General features: G+C 35.7%; 1 protein-coding gene across 1 annotated transcript; it reads right to left on the bottom strand.

Annotated features, from left to right (window-relative positions):
- Window positions 1–9,800: 9,800 nt before the first annotated feature.
- LOC108676250 (retinol dehydrogenase 13) lies at window positions 9,801–14,678 on the bottom strand. Its single transcript, XM_018164303.1, has 6 exons — window positions 14,466–14,678; window positions 13,535–13,627; window positions 11,969–12,093; window positions 11,148–11,262; window positions 10,444–10,632; window positions 9,801–9,999 (listed from the first exon to the last, which is right to left on the bottom strand). Exons 1-6 carry the CDS (start codon window positions 14,629–14,631, stop codon window positions 9,875–9,877), a joined length of 813 nt encoding a protein of 270 aa, XP_018019792.1. The 5' UTR covers window positions 14,632–14,678; the 3' UTR covers window positions 9,801–9,874.
- Window positions 14,679–21,791: the final 7,113 nt, after the last annotated feature.

Genomic DNA, 21,791 nt, shown 5'->3' with positions numbered 1-21,791 from the left:
AACGAACCGGCATGATGACAAGACGAGGGTTATATTAGTGATCTGCGAGAACACGGGCTCTATATTTTGTGCTTAAAGTTTGTTTAGACTCTATCGAAGACTCGATATGATCTGACGGTGTACGTTATTAATTCCTTGCAGACTCAATATTTCTCCCCCTTTTTCGCCTTGAAACTCGAACCCTACAATTTTACTTAAATTTTATGATGACCCTACAATTTTACTTCTTCCTAAACATGTCAACTGAGCTTGTTAAGTTTATAGAGTATTCCTTGTTTTTATCTTTGAAAAAATGTCTAAAAAATACTCCGATTATCTCTTTAGGATCAGATTTCTTGAAGAATATCATTTTCTTCATTATAGTATGTTTCATAAGTTTCTACGGTATTCCTTGAAATTATATTCTAAAATTCTCTAAAATACTACGATTATCCCCCGAGGATAATCAGTTTTTTGAAGACTAATATTTTCTTCGTTAAAGTGTGTTTTATAATGTTTTACTGTATTCCTTGTTATCGTATATAAGAAATGTTTAAAAATTCTCCGATTATCCCCCGAGGATAATCAGTCTTCTTGAATACCATTATTTTCTTCATTAAATAGTGTTTTATTCTCTGAACAGACACACTGCTCAGCCAAATGCAACGCTGCCAAGCAGGAGTGCCTGGGGTTCTGCTACTCACGGTCGACCAAGCTCTGTGTGCTGCACAGTGAGTGGCTCGTATATCTCGTACTTGTTGTTTCCAATTCCGTACAAAACTATGTTTTGTTTGTCACAAACAATATATGGATTGCATCTTAAATACTATTACGGTCTGGTTATGAAATAAGTATAGTCCTCAAGGAAAATCAAAGTATTTTTCACATTTAAAAATTTATTGTAGGATTACGTTTCCTAGAGTAGAAAGTGCAGGTGTACCTGGAGAGCAACGTGATGTATTTGATAATTTCAAGATAATATTTTAATTCTTTATGTTGATGCACAATAGAACATTTTTAGCGCATTTTCTCATTCATGGAAAAATTTCACTATTGTGCTCGCCATGTCCGTCTGTCTATCTGTCCGTCTGTCTGTCTGTCCGTCTGTCCGTGACCTCAAGTTTTCGTCGACGAGAAAATGCGCTCTCTGTCACTCACTGCAGTGAGTACTGAGTTATATTTTTTTATACAATGCATTATGCACAAGGGAGAATTTAACCTCATGATTATAACCTCATGATGAGAATTTAACCTTATAACCTCATGATAACCTTTTATGATCATTTCGCGATAATATACTGATTAGTATAAAATAGGTTGTAACTCATAGATCGCTTTATTTCACTTCAAAATTAAATCAGCTTTCAAATTTGAGAATAACCTCCTTCGATAGATCATTTAGAGTACATATTACCATAACCTCCTGTGTGTCGTTTAAATTTTATTATTATCATTGTTATTATTATTAATATTATCATCATTATTACTCATCAGCTCGTCATGTTTGCATAAACCTTTTATAGATAATTAGGGATTATACAGAGTAGAGGACAGAGGATATGCTGACTTGCTTGCATCATTAAATTGTTTGACTGTTGTATAGCTTCTAACCTACCTTGGGTCAAACTGGATATTTAAATAGAACAGTTTTCAGAGGCTTTCTTAACGAATTTTTGACAACATCTGATCCATGGTGTAAAATTTATATCCAAACTTTTGAAAATTTCATGAAATTTTGCCGCTATTTATTTGTTTCGGAAATCCCAACTTTTAATAAATAATAAATCTAACGCCAAGCCATTCACTAATACTTCGAACATGAGACAACTGATAAAATTCATTTTTACTTACAGGAAACAACGAAAGCCTTTATATGCGAGTGTTAATAATATTCAAATATTGTTCCGTCACAGAACCATATTACCTCTCCAGCTCAAACCTCATCGATGGAATGATGACGTACATCTACCACTCCGACGGCCTCCCTCAGGCCAGCGCCTATTCCAACTGTAGAGCCATGGGCGCCTACCTCGCAGTGCCGGCCGTCAGTGATTTATATTTCCTGTCGCTACTAAGTTTTGAAAATACTGAGATTTTATTATAAGGGATGATGAACATATAGGTAGTGTTAACTTTACATTGTGATTGCAAAGCAATATTAGTTTGATTGATGTTATTTCTTTGAGCCTATATCGTCATTTTTTCACAGTATTCGTGAAAGGTTAAAGTCAGGAGGTGGATGAATTTGTTTATAAAATTGATTAAGGAACGAAATTAACTTATTTTACTTAATCAATTTAGTAATTAAGTGNAAATTTATCATTAACTTTAAACGAAAATCAGTATTTTTACAGCTTTTAGGTCTTCATAAAAAAATTTAAATAAACCATAAATATGGATTCGATTCATAAATATTTTCGATTTCAAATTGAAAATTATTTAAGAATACTTTTTATGCATGACTTCAATATGATGGAAAGGAACACGACGGTCGGCGAGATGAGTGATAATTTTTATATATTCATTAATTATTTGCACAATATAAATTATATAAATGATTAATGTTTTTTTTCCTTCAAATGCAAATACCCGTGATAAAAACTGTAGCTAACCTCTACAAATAACTTTTAACGCACAAGTTCAATCATCTGTAGTAGTGAAATCTACTCAAAAATCCATGATGGAAATCCAACGCGAAAACCTCTTAAATCACGAAAAAATATGTTTCATAAAAATCAAATTTCATTACGATTTGTTTGGAGAGCTTGAATCAATCAATTACACTCTGGTAATTCTATTATTAGTGGTACCATCTCATGAATGATGATGCGCACTTACGGATTATAATATTCCATGTACATCTGTTTTGCCCAAATAAAAATTGCATTATGCGACATTTTTATAAATTTGTTAAGATGCAAGAAGCGTTTATATTATATTATTCGCCTATAAATGTAAGCATTCGGCATTTTCGTAAAAATAAGGAGTAATGATAATATGTGATTTCAGAGAGGACATCATATAAGCACTACGATCAACACGCTATATAATGTCATTGCAATACAACTAAATGGAGTCAATTGAACGAAAGCTGCCGAGAACCTTGGTGAAAATTGCGTCCCTGTTTGAACTAAACTGAAGATAATTAGGATTTTTCATGACTGAACAATTAGTATAGAGTCGCATTATTTAGAAACACATAACATGGAATTTTTCCGTGAACTATGCTAAAAATTCCGGTCAACAATGTACGAACCCTGTCTGATTGTACCATTCGTAACACGTTGTTGGAAAAAGAGAATATTAATGCTAATTTTCTTATCAGGTGTCTAATATTAACCCTGTAATTATAAGCTATCCTTATTGTCATGCTTTCTAAATAACAAGATAACACAAGATTGATGGAATACTAAATGCAATAACACATCTTTTAATTGAGGCCTTCAATCGATGCATGAATATATTATTCTTTTTGATTTTAAATGTTTAGCAGCTCCTATGATGCATCAGTAAAATATTTTAGGTGAAACGTGCACGTTCAAAATTAGAGACCATATATTTATTGCAGTGCTCGAAATATCAAATGACATCTGCGTCAACACTGACATAAAATTTACTCCCGGTTATGATTCCTAACAACAAAGCTTTTGAACATCGAAATGGTGAGAAATATTTTTTTGAACTAACAGTTTTGAAAATAGTGTGAAATTTTGGATAAACTTCAAGAACCAAGCGTAGTGGTCTCGCAAACTGTCCGAAGTAGTGACAGAGCTCTAATAGGCAAGAATCAAGCATGAGTGCGGAGGCCACACCAAAGCAGTGGATAAGCAGCGAATGAAACAATGCAAAAAATAAGTGTCTTGACTAACCGTAGCGTTTAAATCTTTCAGAATTGTTTTATATATGAATGAGTGATGCAGATAGAACAATGGTTTGTAAGTTCATAAAATGATGTCTACATGAAATCGGAAGTGCCGTGTGCAATCTAATGGAAGAAATACGTGTATTGTGCACCAATGAAGGTTCTGCAAAATCCGAATATTATAGCGGGCAATTAGGAATGAAAGAAAAAGCCAATAATAATAAAAGTCATTAATATAATGTAGTAATAATAAGTTAGTGATTAATAGCAACTTATAAAATAAGAAACCGAACCTAAAAATATCGTACAGCGGGGGAAATCAACGGACGAACTAACTAGTGCTATAGACCAATGAGGGTTTCCGTGTTCGTTTAAAATTCCATACTGAAGGCAAGAAAATACGCGTGAACTCGAAATTTTCGGTTCATAAGAATCTGAAATGTATATTAGCTGAATGCCAGGAAATGATTGGCTGATTCTATTGCTCTTACCTCTAGGAACTTGCGTAGTCGAGGTAAAATTCTGGCCTCTAGTTAATTTATTCGAGGACCGCATTTATTTGATGAATTCAGCAGGAACATCAGGCGTCGCATCCGAACGGGTAAGGTTGAGGCAAGTTGAGCAGCCAGATTGAAATATTCAACAATGCCAATGGTTAACCTAAATATTCTTGTTAATTTCGATTGTTAATTCATTCCGAAGTACACTTTTGCAAAGAACAATGATTCTGGATAATCAAAATAGCGAAGATCCACTCTATTTTGCCAGAGATTTGAATGATTGTTACTCATCATTACGTTAAAACGAGAATCTCATTTTTATAAATTTTAGTCACTGATGGACAAAGTTAAGCAAACTATGAGCGTAAGATTCGAGACAAAAATATTTTTGGTTTCAATCTGAATATTAAATGCGAACAGTCGTTTTAAAATTAAAATTGTTATGACGGTCCGTAATAGATTGAGATGATAATAATTTGATAATTTGATCTCTTGATAACTTTTTAAATCAATAAAAGTGGGATAAATAATTAACGTTTTGTCAATAGAACCAGAAACTCAAAATAAAAACTTTTGCTCGCCGCTTCAATAATATTGACACACAAGTTGAGTTATTCGTAACTATGAAGTTGAATCTTAAATGCATGACACGGAATCGGACACACGAACTTCCTACGTTAGGAAATTAATTTAATTAATTTTAGGTTTAAGTTCAAGTGCGCAAATAATCGACACGCACAAATAATAAATCAATCGTTAACAGGTAATTCTATCAGTCAATACTGAGTATACAAGTATCAATGTTCGAACGAAGTTCAAAGAGAATTTCATCGTCACAACCAACAGCGCTTTACGTGCTGTCAGTGAAAGATAGATAAATGGAATTTATTGGATGAAAGTAATATAGAACTTTTGTGGAAATTTAGGCTTTTTACAAAATATTTAGTAATAATATGCATTTAAAAAATAATTTTTAACGACAGCACTTTTAAGGAATCCAATGTCTCCGATACACATGGACAATGAATTTCTAATTTTATTTTCATATGTTAAAAAAAGGATTTTAAAGTTTTTTTCAATATTTTAGAAAATAAATTTTCAAAATTATTTATTCTGTCATTCGATTCATGCACTGTCACCGACTTTACGTAAGTGTGCAAAATTTCAGTTCGATTAGACAGGTAGAAATGTGTTAAATATCGATTATAAAACCTAAAGCAGACAAAATTATTTTTCCATTTTTTAATATTAGAAAATTTTTGAAAATTTCAATTATTTATTCTATCAATTGGTTCATGCATTGTCTAAATTTTTACGCAAATGTGCAAAATTTCAGATCGATTTGACAGGTAGCAGTGTGTTGAATATCGATTATAAGATTTGTAGCAGACAAAAAAGAAAAACAAACAAGCAACATGAAGTGAAGTTGAAGAGAAGTGTTGTAAAAAGTTAAGATTTCTCATCACTGAACTTACTTCCACCAAAATGAACTGAATCAAACATCATCATTCTAACCATTTATCAAATAACAACTACAACATACTAAGGTGTCTACTGTATTATCTTCCTGTAGAGATATTGTTGCACGCGTGATTCAGGTAAATATCGTAATCATATTCACGAATATTCCTTGACACAAATGCCTCCGTCCAGAACCCGAAGTGCACATCTGTGTCCACTGGCAAGTGACCATCAGTAGACCTTGTCTCGATGAAGTTCCTGACGATACTCGCTCTTTTGGTGTTGTGTGCTTGGGCTCAAATAGAGGCCACAAGCTTCCAACGCGTTCAAGAAACCTGCGAAAATAAAACTTAATTGAACCTGCGACCACAAAGGTAATGCGTCCTACAGCATGTTCCTTTATTTCATTTTTGAGATAGGTTTAAAATTCGAAATTATCTTTTACGACCAAGTTCACAATCGTCATACATCATATTTAATCAAAGCCTCAATGCTCATTCGATGGTGCAATGGTCCTNAGTGGCAATCCTTTAACTTTCATCAACAGGACAGTAATTACGCAATTCTCGCTGATATCAATTTCTGATATGCAATGCATCATATTATTTTTACAATTCTTATGAAACTCTATTCTGCACTATATTTTCGGAAATAATTAATTTTAAGATTACTGCAAGTTGTGCCTACTTGACTGCGCGGTCAAGTTTGAAAAGTTCAGGAATAAACGTTGTCACATTTTTTTTCATCGGATTTATGAACCCTGCAGTTACTAGCAACATTCTGAAAAAAAAATTTGAAGTTTAATGATGATCGGAAATGATGTTTTTACGTCTGCTGTTAGCGTTCAAACTCCGTTTAAAATCTCATTTTACTTTACTGAATGGATTTAAACACACAAAGTTTTCATGTCCCTAACTCCACCTCGAGTTTGAAGCTAAAGTGGTTTTGATGTTTTATTCGCTAATATAAATAAAGGGGTTTTCCTGCACAGATTACTTGCGCAGCCAAGTGTGCGATGGTGCACGACTGTCTGGGGATTTGCTACTCTGCCTCATGCGTGCTGCACAGTTAAGAAATTCTCGTATAGTCTGTAATGCAAAAAACCTAGAGTTGGAAATCAAACGCGACTTAGCAAAAAAACTATGCAACCTGTTTTATGCCATCGAAACTCGTTTGTCGGAATGTACGACTGAAATACGTGCATATGAAAACGCATTCTAACCCCGAAAAGTATCATTTAGAAAATAAAATGTAAGCAAACTGACAACTGCTCTAGCAAAATTTTTAGCCATTAAAATAGACGAATTGTTATGGCCAAAAATGATGGAGTCTCAAGGCATATAATCACTATGAATATTACTAGTATTATTTGTTTATTAGCTTCTTAAATCATATCTTTTAGACTATGAATCCGTATTACCATCTAGATTTACGCCAATGATGACTTTTGCTGGCGCTTTTTGCTGTATATATTAAAAATTTATATTAAAATATTAAATTATCAGTTCCCATTAATTAAACTTAATTCCCATAATAAGATTCAATTTCACTTTACACTGTAATCGTGTCTATTGTAATTATTTTATTAATTGAAATCAGAATATAGCACGCTGTATTACCCCAATCTAAAATAACCTCCTGAAAACTTACTGAATGTAATGTAAGAAATTTTTGAAAAACCACGCAATCTAGATTTAGTACCTTATTTTAATTTTTAAAATCCAATTTTATGCTAATTATGACTGTGTTGTAATTTTTTCAGATCCAAATCGCTCACTATGCCGCATTTACAATGACAACAAGATGATTTCATCGAAGAAAGAGAGAGAATTTATAACCTTCGTTTTATTTGCCTATTCTTCCTTCGTTCATCTGACATGAAAAGAAGAAAAGGTAAGCCAACACATGACTGAAACGAGTTAATTGCAAGAACTGAGTGTGAAATCATTGTTCATGACGGTTGGTAAAAAAATAAATAGTTACTGATTAAATGTTAAGGTCAACATTTAAGATAAAAAAGATAAGTGTTCTTTGCGGTCGAAATTTAACGTTTATATATTTTTGAAATTGAAATAATCTTGTCAATTAATTAAGAACCTAAGGGGTAAAAGGAGAGTTATGGAGGAGAGTTTAACGTCAACGTTAAAAATTTGCTGAGGTTTGCTGAAGGCTGAAAAGTTGCAACAAAATTGTTTCGTTGTGAGTGATTTCGGAGCAACGTTTAAATGCTTCTACAATTGAATTTTTCAAGTTGTTGAACGAAAAACAAACAAAAAATCAGCTGATTTTGTATTAACATTCAATGTTTGTGTTGATATTTTTTCATTATTGAATATCCGAAAATTTATTCAAGCAAAAAATAATGAAAAATGTACGCTTTTCGATGACGAATCCGGATTTCTCTGTATCCTTCCGCGCATTTGACTTTTTTGACGTCATTTTGATGTTCAATTCTGATTTACGAACAGTTGTGTTTAGATGCGAATTCCGAATTACCAACAGTTGGGTTTTGATGTTTAATTACGAATTACCAACTGTTGGCTTTTGATGTCTAACTATGAATTATCAACAGTTGTGTTACAATGTTTAATTATGAATTATCAACAATTGTGTTTTGATGTTTAATTACGAATTATCAACAGTTGTGTTTTGATGTTCAATTCCGAATTATCAACAGTTGTGTTTTGATGTTTAATTACGAGTTATCAACAGTTGTGTTTTGATGTTTAATTACGAATCATCAACAGTTGTGTTTTGATGTTTAAATATGAACTATCAACAGTTGGGTTTTGATATTTAATTCCGAATTATCAACAAATGGGGTTTGATGTTTAATTACGATTTACGAATTATAAACAGTTGTGTTTTGATGTTGAATTACGAATTATCAACAGTTGTGTTTTGCTGTTTAATTACGAATTATCAACAGTTGTGTTTTGATGTTTAATTACGAATTATCAACAGTTGTGTTTTGATGTTTAATTACGAATTATCAACAGTTGTGTTTTGATGTTTAATTACNAAAGATATATATATATCTCAGTACTCACTGCAGTGAGTGACAGAGAGCGCATTTTCTCGTCGACGAAAACGTGAAGTCATGGACGGACAGACAGACGGACGGACAGACAGACGGAAGGACAAACGGACATGGTGAGTACAATAGTGCATTTTTTCCATAAATGAGAAAATGCGCTAAAAATATAACTCAGTACTCACTGCAGTTAGTGACAGAGAGCGCATTTTCTCGTCGACGAAAACGTGCAGTCATGGACGGACAGACAGACGGAAGGACAGACGGACATGGCGAGCACAATAGTGCATTTTTTCCATAAATGAGAAAATGCACTTAAAATATAACTCAGTACACACTGCAGTTAGTGACAGAGAGCGCATTTTCCCGTTGACGAAAACGTGAAGTCATGGACAGACGGACAGACAGACAGACAGACAGACGATCATAACGAGCACAATAGGGCATTTTTTCAATAAATGAGAGAATGCGCTAATAAGCTTGGTTTTCTTTTATTTTCATAATGTATGTCTTTTCATAAAACGCATTCTATAAGATAAACAAAATGTAGCAGTTAAATATTGTTTATTTGAAGCGACAATAAATAATCATTTGAAAAGCCGGAGCGTTCATATTTTTGGGACACTTTTTATGATATTTGTCGAAGATTGTATATTCGTAGCCTGGCACCGCGAATATATGGGGGCGTTTGGAGCGTGCATCCACGATACTAATCGTGTCGGGATAACAACTTGGAGTAAAATGTTGTTTGTAACGACGGAAACTTGAGGCACTGGAAAATTGAGGGCAGAGTATGAATAAAAATTCATTTAGTTTTTTTCGAATAGCAGGGATAATATATCCAGGGTAACATCAGTTGACCTGCCAATATTCAATAAATTTCCTTCCTCAGTAAATTTCTCAGCGACAGAATTCAAAGAATTAAAGGGAAATTCTTTGAATTCTGTCGCAGAGNTCACCCGACCTATCCCTTTAGGAGGGAGATAACGATAAGTCAGCTCACCCGACCCATCCCTTTAGGAGGGAGATAACGATAAGTCAGCTCACCCGTCCCATCACTCTGGGTGAGAGGTTACGGAAGTTCAGTCCAGCGGCAGGCCCCTCGCCGCGGTCGAAGATGTCGGTGTACACGTAGCCTGGGTGCAGGCAGTTCGTCGTCACCCCTGCACATTGAAACAAATATAACTCAGTACTCACTGCAGTGAGTGACAGAGAGCGCATTTTCTCGTCGACGAAAACGTGATGTCACGGACAGACAGACGGACAGACGGACGGACATAACGAGCACAATAGCGCATTTATTCAAAAAATGAGAAAATGCGCTAAAAACTCATTAATCATGGTGTTGAAAACAAAACATTTTATCATTAATGAAGCATATAATTTGTGCATGATTTTCAGCAATCGAACATTGTTAATTATTCTTATTCACGATACATAGCCATTAATCAGGGTGAAACGAAACAGCGATGCAATGCTATCCGAATCTAAATGCCTGGGCCACCGGAGTTACCGTAAATACACAAAAAATTTAATAGCATTAACTTTAATCGAGTAAACGCTGAGTCGCGTGAAAACAGTGATAACAGACGTTGTCGTCAGCGTACCTGTTCCTTGCAGGCGTACGGCAAGCTCTTTAGTGAAGAGTATATTGCAGAGTTTGCTCTGGCAGTACGCTCTGTAGACGCCATAGGCTGTCTTTTCTAAGTTGAGGTCATCCAAGTAGAGCACGTTAGCTGCGTACCCCAGCGACGATACGTTCACTATGCGGCTAGGGGCGCTCGCCTTGATCTTGTCTGCACAGTCAGACCATCAAGAGTACCTATGAGATTATTACGGTTAACTTTCACGTTTTTTTATAAAAATATAATAACAATTGTGTTCTGATTCACGTGTATGAAAAATGACTTGCAACATAAGGGAAAAACGTACAACACTCAAGGTGTTACCCCGACAAACGATCCGAGCAAACATTAGAAGAGAGTACAAGCAGAGCTGGGCAGCGCTACTTTGAAATGTAGCGGCCGCTACCGCTACCGCTACATGCTCTAAATGTAGCGGACGCTATAACTACCGCTACAATTGCTTAAATGGTGCGCCGCAACCGCTACCGCTACTGAAAATGTAGCAGTCGCTAGTAGCGGCCGCTACATGTAGCGCGCTACTGCCCACCTCTGGTAACTAACAATTCTTGGGACGGGCTGAGCCCGTACAACTGAGCATAAATATAGTGAGAAGAACAAAGTAAATTGTTGGGAGACACTTATTACCTTGTTACTTATAGTTACTAGACACTTGTAGCACTTATTACCGAGCAGCAGATTGGTGAGCAGGAAGGGTCCCAGGTGGTTGGTGGCAAGGGTGATCTCGAAGCCTTGAGGCGACAACTTTTTCTTGTCGGGCGACAGAATCCCAGCGTTGTTGATCTGAAGCGAGGTAATTATTCAATAGTCAATGATGAAATAAAGCATTTAATTGCAGCTCAGCAAGAGTCATACAGGAGAAAAAGTCGCAGTTTAGTGGGGAATAAGACAGCGCATGGCGCATCTTTCAACAAGTTAAAATCAAACCAAAACTGCCACAAACCGAACTACTTTTGTTATTATAACACAATTTTCGCGAAGGAAAATTAAAATTTGACCAATTTTAGTGGGTCGAGAAGTCGAGAAGCAAAGTTAAGCTCAAATATGTTTTGGAATGAGAATGCACAAGAATTTAAATATACCGTAACCATTTTCAGTCTGCTGACGCTGGCTCCGGAAGCGACGTGTGTAAGTGATAATTCGATATGCGTTTGAGAATTCGTTTTAAAATATGCCGTTCAGAGATAAGACTAAATGAATGATATATGTATATAATTACTATGACAAACATTTATTAATATGAAGTTCGTTCAACTGATAGAAATGAAGTACGGTAATGCAGAACCGCTAAAAAAATGATACCAAGAAGTTGATATGATAGGAATGTTAACTGAAATGATAGCCATGCAATCAATTTTGTCAACGAGAAACGCTAGATTTTTAGAGTAATTGCAAGTTATTGATTTATACCAATCGAATAAAAACCAATGAGGATACATTTGAAACAAACGTTGTATGTTCCGGAATCCTAAATACATCTTTTACGCACCAAAATATGGACAGCCTCTTCTTGACAATTGATTTCTTCAGCAAACTTTCGCACGGAGGTCAAGTCTGACAGATCGAGATGTCGTATCACGACATCGTCATTGTTCGTCTCTTTCTTTATTTGCTCTGCGGCAAGGTAATAATAGTTAACATATATTCACCCATAAAATTATACTTAAAATGCAACGATGTTAACATAAATTCACCCTTAGATCATACTTAAAATGCAACGATTCCTCTCAGTATTGCATTGATTTGCACAGATCATGGTCGTCGTCTTTAGCTACCAATAACCTTGCATTATATATATCATTAAAGTGATTAACCTGCTCATACAGCGCAATTTACCTGCTCATACAGCGCTTACACTTTATATTCTCGCAACTGAATCTCCTGTATTGTGCCGTTCGCAAAAATGCAAAAGCCACAATACAGTTCCATCTGACAGAAACACTAAATGTTCGGTATCAGCTTAGCACTCAATTTGCACTAGCCTACATATGTATAAAATAAATCCTAGTACATGTGTAACAGCTAATGTGGTTTCTGCAGAGAGAAGTCATGATATTCTTGCTTATACTCTCGATATTCTTGATATATATTCAACAAAATAGCTTGAACAGTTGCTTGATAAATCACTTGACGACAATTGAGTAGTTGATCATACGTCATATTATACTAAGAAATAATAGAGCACCAGACACGATCTCTCATTTATCAGACAAGGGGCCATACTTTCAAAACTCGCTAAGTGAACGTAAGTACTTACGCACTATTTTCTTGTCCATGATTGGCGGATTTTTGCTCGAAAGGCCGTTAATGATTGGCTGATGAACTTACGATCTCTCAACTTTTTTTGAAAGTATGGGCCAAGGTTCCGACGGAATTTACTTTCGCATCGTTGTTTGTCATCTCAAAGTCTCAACGCAGGTACAGTTAAGCATTTATCAGGACCTGCGAGACTCTTATTTACATAATTGAGCGTTTTGATAGGCGATGTTGACGAACTTTTATAAGTTTTTGTGTTACGCACAAAAGCAATGAGTCGTTATCACGGCAAATCGCGCGATAAAGCAAGACTGACCTCTTTATCTCCTCATTAACTCGAGGCCCTGTCGTCTGAATGATAAGAGGCAGAGTCTATAAAAAAGCCTAACGGTTGTGAACAAGCCTAAATATGTAATTAGTACCTACTAAAAAGTGATAATATAATTAATGTATATATAATCGTATTGAACTGTTTCGGTAGACATTAATAAAGGAGAAGAATATAATGAAAATAATGCGATTATATTGATCGTTGTAGAATCCAATTTCTAAAAATATATTAAAAGGTGATTAATAAGACCATGGATAACGATTGATAAACCATGAAATTGTTCCGAAGAATCAAATTCATTTTGGATGAAATCACGCTGATCTTTAACTGCCTGACCTGCTATAGGCTCAACTGACCTGTCAACTGACCTGCTATAGGCTCAACTGACCTGCTATAGGATCAACTGACCTGCTATAGGCTCAACTGACCTGCTATAGGCTCAACTGACCTGCTATAGGCTCAACTGACCTGCTATAGGCTCAGCTTTCCGTGTGTTGCGACAGGCGAGGATGACGCGCGCGCCTCTCTTCGCCATCTCGTGCGCAGTCACGCGCCCGATACCTGTTAATATACAGTATAATATTATTAATATTAATAATTAATTTATAACTTTCTTTAGGAATCATCAGCGTCAATACTTGTTTGTTCGGAACTTACAAATATCAAAGTAAATCTTTCATTCATACAGCCCTAGAATGCAAATAAGTAATGAAACGCTGGCGCGAACAATTAAGTGACTTTACGAGTGACGTTATCAAACTCACATCATCCATATAAATCTTTACGCAGTGTTAATACGGTCTATCTTCAATTATATTTTGCGCATTTCTTTAGCTTATTTCTTGGCTCACAATCTCAATCGTTGCCAGGAATTTATATGTTTTGTCGAGGGAGACATTAACCTTATTACTTGCTATTATAGGTAGACACCATTAAGTGCCGTCAAATGACACATGGCTCAAGTGTAGGCGATGTGTAGATAAAAAGTTCACAATTGTTCACGTCTGCGTATTATTCCGATAAAAAAAGTAGGCAGATGCTTCTAGTGCAGGTACTATAACATTATAAAGTTTAACGATGGTTCAAGTGCACGTGATATACGTAATTATCAATGAAAAAGGTTTTAAAAAATAGCATCTTTCAAGAGACAACTGGATAAGTTTCTTAAGTTCCTGAAGAAGATCCCGGACTGTCCAGTAATGGGAAACTACCATCAGCAAGTGATAAGCAACAGCATCTTGCATCAGGTGGCCCAAAGGAGGGCAAATAGACGGAACACGTCCAACGTTACATCCGACGACGACTCGGAGACGGAGGACGACGAAGGCGGCGCATCAGCGTGACCGGGGACTAGGAAGTCTCGAACTCAGCATAAGGTCACAATAACCCTTTGACTCACCTGCCGTTGGTCCGGTCACGATGACGGTCTTGCCGGTCACCATTACATCCTTGGGGCATCTTCTTGACCGAGCCCGATAAATTATTCCTATCATCACCGGCAAAACAATAAATAACAGCAACAGAGCCCCAATGACGGAGAGTAAAGCTATGAGCCAGGTCTCCATTGCTAATTTTGATGTTAAATTTCACAAAATAAAAAAAGTAGTTTCCTGCAAAAATCGTTTAAAAGTTAGGTTAACATTTGTTGTTGTTTCGATATTCGTGGTTCCTTACTCTTCATCACTTATACCGTACGCATACTGACAAATTTTTTTTCTCTATAAAACTGTGAATAAGGGTTCATCCTAAATACACACAGGAAAAACTATCGTAATAGTTTATTTCAAGCGAAATTCGACAGATTAAAATGATGAAAATCTGCAAACGCAATTTTCGAATTTTAGTTGACGGACGAATATTGAAAATGGCTGACAGCTTTGATCTTCCGTAATATTACATTTATTTCCACTGAAACTGCTTTTCATTTCCTAGCTAACCACTAGCTTCCTAGCTTCCTCTTCCGAATATTTCCACTTTCTAGCTACCATGTTATTTCCACTTTCCTTCCTTAAAAAGTTAAATAGTGCCTAAAATTACCTAACAGCAGTTAGGTGGAAAAATATAATAACTAAACATGGTAGCTTGCCATATATACGACTTGCGTAGACTGTCTAGCACATCCTCATCGCATAATGCTGCGTCATACATCTGGGCCCACACTTTCGAAAAAAGTTAAGAGATCGTAAGTTCATCAGGCAATCATTGACGGCCTTTCAAGCAAAATCCACCAATCATTGACAAGAAAATAGTGTGTAAGTACTTACGTTTACTTAGCGAGTTTTGAAAGTATGGCCCCTGCTGGCTCCAAATGGATGTGAGATGACGTGCAATAAACAAGCCTACACTCAATCATCGCTCTGGCGGCAACTCGTATGCATAACCGTCTCAGATGTGAATTTCGCAATGTTTTTGCATAGCAGGAAAATATTCGTGCTAAGCTATATCAAATGGAAAAGTACTAGCTAAAATGTAATTAATTTGTGATAATTCAGTTATGGCATTTTCCGCTGTCCCGGATAACATTATATGAGCGTAATGGTCGTATTGGGTACTTTTTAAACAACTTTGAAATTGACAACTTGAATTCAAATGTGAAAGAAACAGGATTAGAAATTTTATTGCAACATTTGACCAGGCAGTAGACCTGAGATTTACACTAAACGGTTCGCATGAATCTAGCCAATATACAGTACATATATAATATATTACGCATTTTCCAAAATTCAAGTTTGTTGGAATGGCTAAAATTTCATTCTTTGTGTAAATTGTGATAAAATGAAATTTCATAACAATAACTACGTATAGTTACTTATGAGCGCCAAAATTCATTTAAAAATTTTACTAAGTGACCTCAGCATGAATTTAAATTAGAAATTATGCATTATTAGCAAATAATTTTCAGCAAACTCATTCTTGTTCTTTAGCGTATAATGAATGAGCTTTCTCCGTACTTTTCCTTCGCTTTGTGTAACGCAAGCTTGTCCATGACTTATTCTATATGTTTCTTTCCTTGATCGTATAACATTACTAAGAACTGACACTTTTTTCAAACTGGGCTCAAAAAAATAAATAATGCAATAACAAACGTATGCATAAATATATCTTGGCTTGATAATTATTGTTTAAGTTAAAGTTGGGTTAGTTGAAAATTTGAACTCAGTTGACTCCAGACCGCAAGTGTGGAAATTTATATTCGACAGGTCGTTCAACCGACCTATGGTTGAGATTACCGGAAACAGGCCGCATTTGTCGACAACGCTACCTCTGCGGTTATGAGGCTTGTCTAGGCTTAAAATTTTTTCATCAAACACGGCAGAAAAAGCAAGGCAACACAAGTCCGTTTGTGTGTGTGTATATAGTTAAGTACTCACCTAATACGTTCAGTGCTAATTAACAGCGAGTTTAGTGCTTTCCGCTACTATAGCCACTTCGATTTTAGTTACATAAAAAACACTTTTATTTTTTGGGGTGCAAATATTATTTATTTATTAGAGTTATAAATAGTTTTAAAATTACTTTATCTAATCAAGACATTCAAAAAATTTGTGGTGTTGAAAAAGCAACCACCAGATACTTCCTAAACAACCAATCCATCCAGTGATTTAGGTGATTCAACTCAATTATTCGTCAATTTTTGTGTAATTTCAGTCACATCATTCATTTGTCACGAAATGAAGTGCACAAAAATTTTAAGTAACTATTTTGTGTTATTTTTATGTTAAACATAATTTTCAACCTCCGTGTCAGTAAAATTTGCATATTCATGATATTGTAGCTTTTTTAAATGAAATAAAAATTTGTCCTCAATTTTTTTAACTTTGCATAATATTGCTAGCTTATTAAAAACTAGATCTCAAAGCCTAAACTTTGTGAGCATATGCAGGAATCAAAGGCTAATGTTAGAGTAAAAATTTAATATGGTGGGTATATTTTCTTTTATTAATTACAATCTGAGATATCGAATCGAAACGACGACTGTGGATTCCTTCAAGTTGTATAAAACTACTACCCACCAACTCGTTATTTATAAACAAGACAATTTATGAGAAAACTAAAAACTTTTTAATATAGGGCAGTCTCATGCAGGGTCTGCTCTTACTGAATTTTAATGTAAGCGGAGGTGATGTGAATTCTCTCATGGCGAACTTTTGAGCCGGTGAGCAAACAATTGAGTCAACGGCACACTTATCTATCAATTTCAGGGTGTCTGACAACCTTAAAATATGTTACAGGGTTTGAAGTGTATAAATGGTTGGTCATACAATTAACCGGAATTACAAAATACACAGATTAAATAAAACATAGGCCCCTCATGCAGTGCTGCATGGTCATGCAGTGCTGCATGGTCATGCGTGTAACAGGCTAATCCAGTATCCAGTGTCCAGTGTCCAGTGTCCAGCGTCCAGCGTCCAGCGTCCAGCGTCCAGCGTCCAGTATCCAGTGTCCAGTGTCCAGTGGATCTATACGTGAATACGATCAGATCAGAGATCGGTCTATAGATCGTTTTCTCTCAAATCAAGGAGAGCTGCGATCGATCATTCCAACTTCAAGCTAAATATCGATAACTGATCAATGATTGTTGTTCAATATATCAATAATCGGGAACAATATTCCTGCGATTTACGCCGTTGAATTGAGTGCGTTCACGATGGAAATGCCCAGTTAACGAGGCAACAGCTATACTAATAGGAACGCTGCAATTAAAAATATGGGATAGCACCGGAAAGAGGTTTTATTATGTAATTCTTCAATAAAACCATTAAAGGAGGTATAGTATTTTAGCCAAATGTATGGAAAAAAAGTAAATATTTCCAAAAATAATCTAACAAACAAATTGTGAACCGTAAATCTGACATTTTGTGGGCCATAATTGTCAAAAAGCTTGAGGCAGAAAAAAGTTTTTCTTGCGTAAGCATTCATCATACTTACAGGCTAAACACAAATTTCTGTACGAGTGCACTGTCTCCTAACACGAATAACCTAACAAAGATGAAAGTTTTCACAGCTTCTAGTCGTACGTAAATAATCTTCATTGCAACTAGCATGTACATACAGTATAGACGAAAGCGGCGCTATGTAGCCAAGGCGGCTAGTCAGAGAGGTCACACCGGCAGTCCGACACCACCAAGCCGACTAATCTCACTGCCGACGAATGAGTTGCAAGAGCTGGTCAATGATTCCTAAATTTCGGTCCATTACAATTTGAAACGTTGCTTAAACACAGCACGAGAACTTCTCAATATTTTCTGATCATTCAACTCTTCATTATTGCATATATTAGTCCTTTTTAGTGCTATTCGTACCTAAAATCCCTAAAGTTTGCAATTTCATAGTTGTTGCTAGTCGCAACTCGCAAGTCGGTAAGAGGCTAATTCAAGTAATTCGTCCAGCACCAAAAATTGGTCCTTTCTATTCAGTAATCATCCTGTTCCATCTATGATCCATGGGTTAAATGATTCCTCACGTTATTGACTTTCAGGAGGTAAATAATAGAAAGTTTTAATATATGATAATAACGTCGAAAAGAAGAATCCTAAATATGTGGCATATTTGTATCGTGTATGTACAACATGTTTAAATAGGTGGCATGCTTGTATCATATATTTCACCAATGTTAATTTATTAGATGGTATTTTAGGTGATATCGCCGGTAATAATGAATAAACTCGTATTCTGTGCTTTCGAGACTTGAAACGGCAGCGGCGACACACCTACTCACTCGGCATCCAACCAACCACTGAGTGCACTGTGTCAGTGCACACTGCACTGCTGACTGCCTCAGTGCAGCGAGTGCACTGCTCACCAGTCACCAGTCACCAGCTCACCACCACTGGCCACACTGCCCACACACGCAGTGGCGCACGCACACAAACACGTACAGACTGAGTAGCACAACGTCCATGGCTCAACTAATTGTTGAGTAACCAAGGCTATGGCGGTCTTTTCAGGATCGATGCTTATCTACAACATGCACAACCATGTACACATTGCCGCTGTGTTACACACAACCATGTACACATTGCCGCTGTGTTACACACATGACCGAAGTTTGTGCAGAAATTGGTTGCCGTCAGCGCCGAAGACGTACGAAGCATTTCATGTTTATTCTCCACAATATCGCAAACGATACTTGTTGCTTCTGTTTCATTCTATGTGAGTAAAAATAACTTTGTTTGATATTTAATTATTCAATTAAGTATTTTACGACATTCTGAAAAGCTCTTGTTTAATGAAAGAGAGAAATATTGGTTCAAGAGTTCAATAAAATTGCGTTACATGAAAACACTTACTTTAGTCTGCAGGCAGTCTATAGACTAAAACCCTCTCAGAAATACATATGTTATATGTATGCTATAACGTAAGAAGTGAGCTGGACATATAAGTCCAGTCGCAATAAAGTTAATTAATTGTAAAAGAAATCATCACGTATATCATCATCGTAAAGCACCAGTATATCATCATCGTAAAGCACCAGTATATCATCATCGTAAAGCACCAGTATATCATCATCGTAAAGCACCAGTATATCATCATCGTAAAGCACCAGTATACTTAATCAGATTCGCCCATTGTACAGTATAGAGTTTCCCACGCTATATTTTCTGAACGAATTATTTATTTGATAACACAACATTTATTGTCACCCTGAAAGTCGCGATTCGCTTCCTATTTAAACAATAAAGAAAATGAAATTCAAAACAATTTGTCCGAATGATCTCCTTGAGGGCATGACAGTTGTCGTCTTGTTGGATAAACGTGTGAATAACATTACATCTCAATTAAGTGTTTGCCTTTCACAATTTCAAATATTTTAAAAAAAGTTTGTATTAAACGATTTAATGAAATCCCATTTTCGGCGATTTGATAGGTAAAAATCTAGGCGTCAAATTATTTTGGTTAGAAATGCAAATTTAAAAAAAAATAAAACAGGTTTGCAAATGCTGAATTCGATTCGAATACTTCTAGACATGCATATGGTTTTCCCATTAGCACTGTGATGATTCTCTTGACTGGGTCGTTTATACCTGCTGGTCGCATGCCTAAACGTACTTAGCAAAGCCTAAAATCCGATGATTTTTATTCACAAATCATTGAGCGACTTACAAGTCGCGTGACAAATCGACGTACGAACATTGAACTCCCCTGTATTCGTAGTAACGTTACAACGAACTTGAAGGTTTAGAGCAAACGTCTGGAAGTATAAATGGCAGCGCTGTATATACTCCTATTCATCGACGAACAAAGTTGAATTATTTTGAACTTTTATCAGTAATACACGTTTCATATTTCATAATAGATCTTTAGGAGGTAAACAACGGCTACGTCGAAATAATCGAGGTTTGAAAAATGGACCTTTTAAATCATTAGGTCTGAAGCGAACCAGGTTGTAGTTTCGAGAAAGTTTGAACGATAGAATTAGTGGTTATTTTGGCAATCGGTTCAATGATTTTATTTGTTAAATTTTGATTGAATAAAGTCAAAAATTTGTCTGTAACAAATATTGATTTTATTACACTATTATACAAATACACTATTGAACACTTTCAAATAGTGTTCAATTGTGTTCAATAGTGTTCAATAGTGTAGTGTTCAATAGTGTTCAATAGTGTTCAACAGTATTCAGTAGTGTTCAATAGTGTTCAAAAGCCACTATTCACCAACAATATTGTTTCCTCGGCGTATTTACTGGAACAACTCGTACACAAACGTTACGGTCATTAGTTGAATAAATCAGTAGAATGAGTGTGCTGATTTATCGCGTATCTACGTAACGTAGATACGCGGGAAGCTATATAGTACGCCATTTTTCACTGTGAGAACTCGCTGACTTTTTTAGGTTGTAAACTCAACTAAGTTGACGTTGGTTGTGAACTCTTGTTCAAAAAATATAACTCAGTACTCACTGCAGTGAGTGACAGAGAGCGCATTTTCTCGTTGACGAATACGTGAAATCACGGACAAACGGACGGACAGATGGACAGACGGACGGACGGACGGACGGACAGACGGACAGACAGACGGACGGACATGACGAGCACAATAGCGCATTTTTTCCATAAATGAGGAAATGCGCTAAAATCCCGAACATGTTCAGCGAATCATATGAAGTACAGTTTAGCTATAATGAAAATATAAGCACTTTGTTCGGATAATTTATTTATGAACTATATTTACTCAAACCTATGTTGTAGATAAACAATAAAAAATCACGAAGTTTTCATCTGGTCAACTATCATGTAGTTGCCGTTTAAAGATTAAGGTAACTATCATAATTATAAATTATTTTTGTATTAACTCTAATTGCGCAGGAGTTTCCACATGTGAACATGTGTGTCATGGCCACATATATCAAAAAAAAATTACCACTTCACGGTCCTTCTGATTCTTCATGACAACGAATATGTCTTGCGACCAAATATACTTGTGCTCCAATAAACGAGAGAAAACATAAACATCAATGAGTGAAAGACGCCATTGATGAACCCTGACCGAGGTGGTCTACACGTCCTCTCAACAACCCTTCAGGAAAATATCTTTTGCTTGCACGTGGTTACTCGATGTCGTTGCCAATATGTTCAAGAATTAATGACACTTATATTCTCAAACTTAATTAATGCAGAATATGTAAATTGATAATTTTTTAAATTAGCTATGTCATGAATAATAAACTGGGTTAAACTTGTATAATAAAGAGGTTACTGATGATTAATAGATATGTATTTAG

This window comes from Hyalella azteca, unplaced genomic scaffold (genome assembly GCF_000764305.2).
Source record: "Hyalella azteca isolate HAZT.00-mixed unplaced genomic scaffold, Hazt_2.0.2 contig14034, whole genome shotgun sequence".
NCBI classification, from domain to species: domain Eukaryota; kingdom Metazoa; phylum Arthropoda; class Malacostraca; order Amphipoda; family Hyalellidae; genus Hyalella; species Hyalella azteca.
The sequence above is the reverse complement of the archived record's forward strand: the minus strand, read 5'-3'. Positions and strand labels throughout refer to the sequence as shown.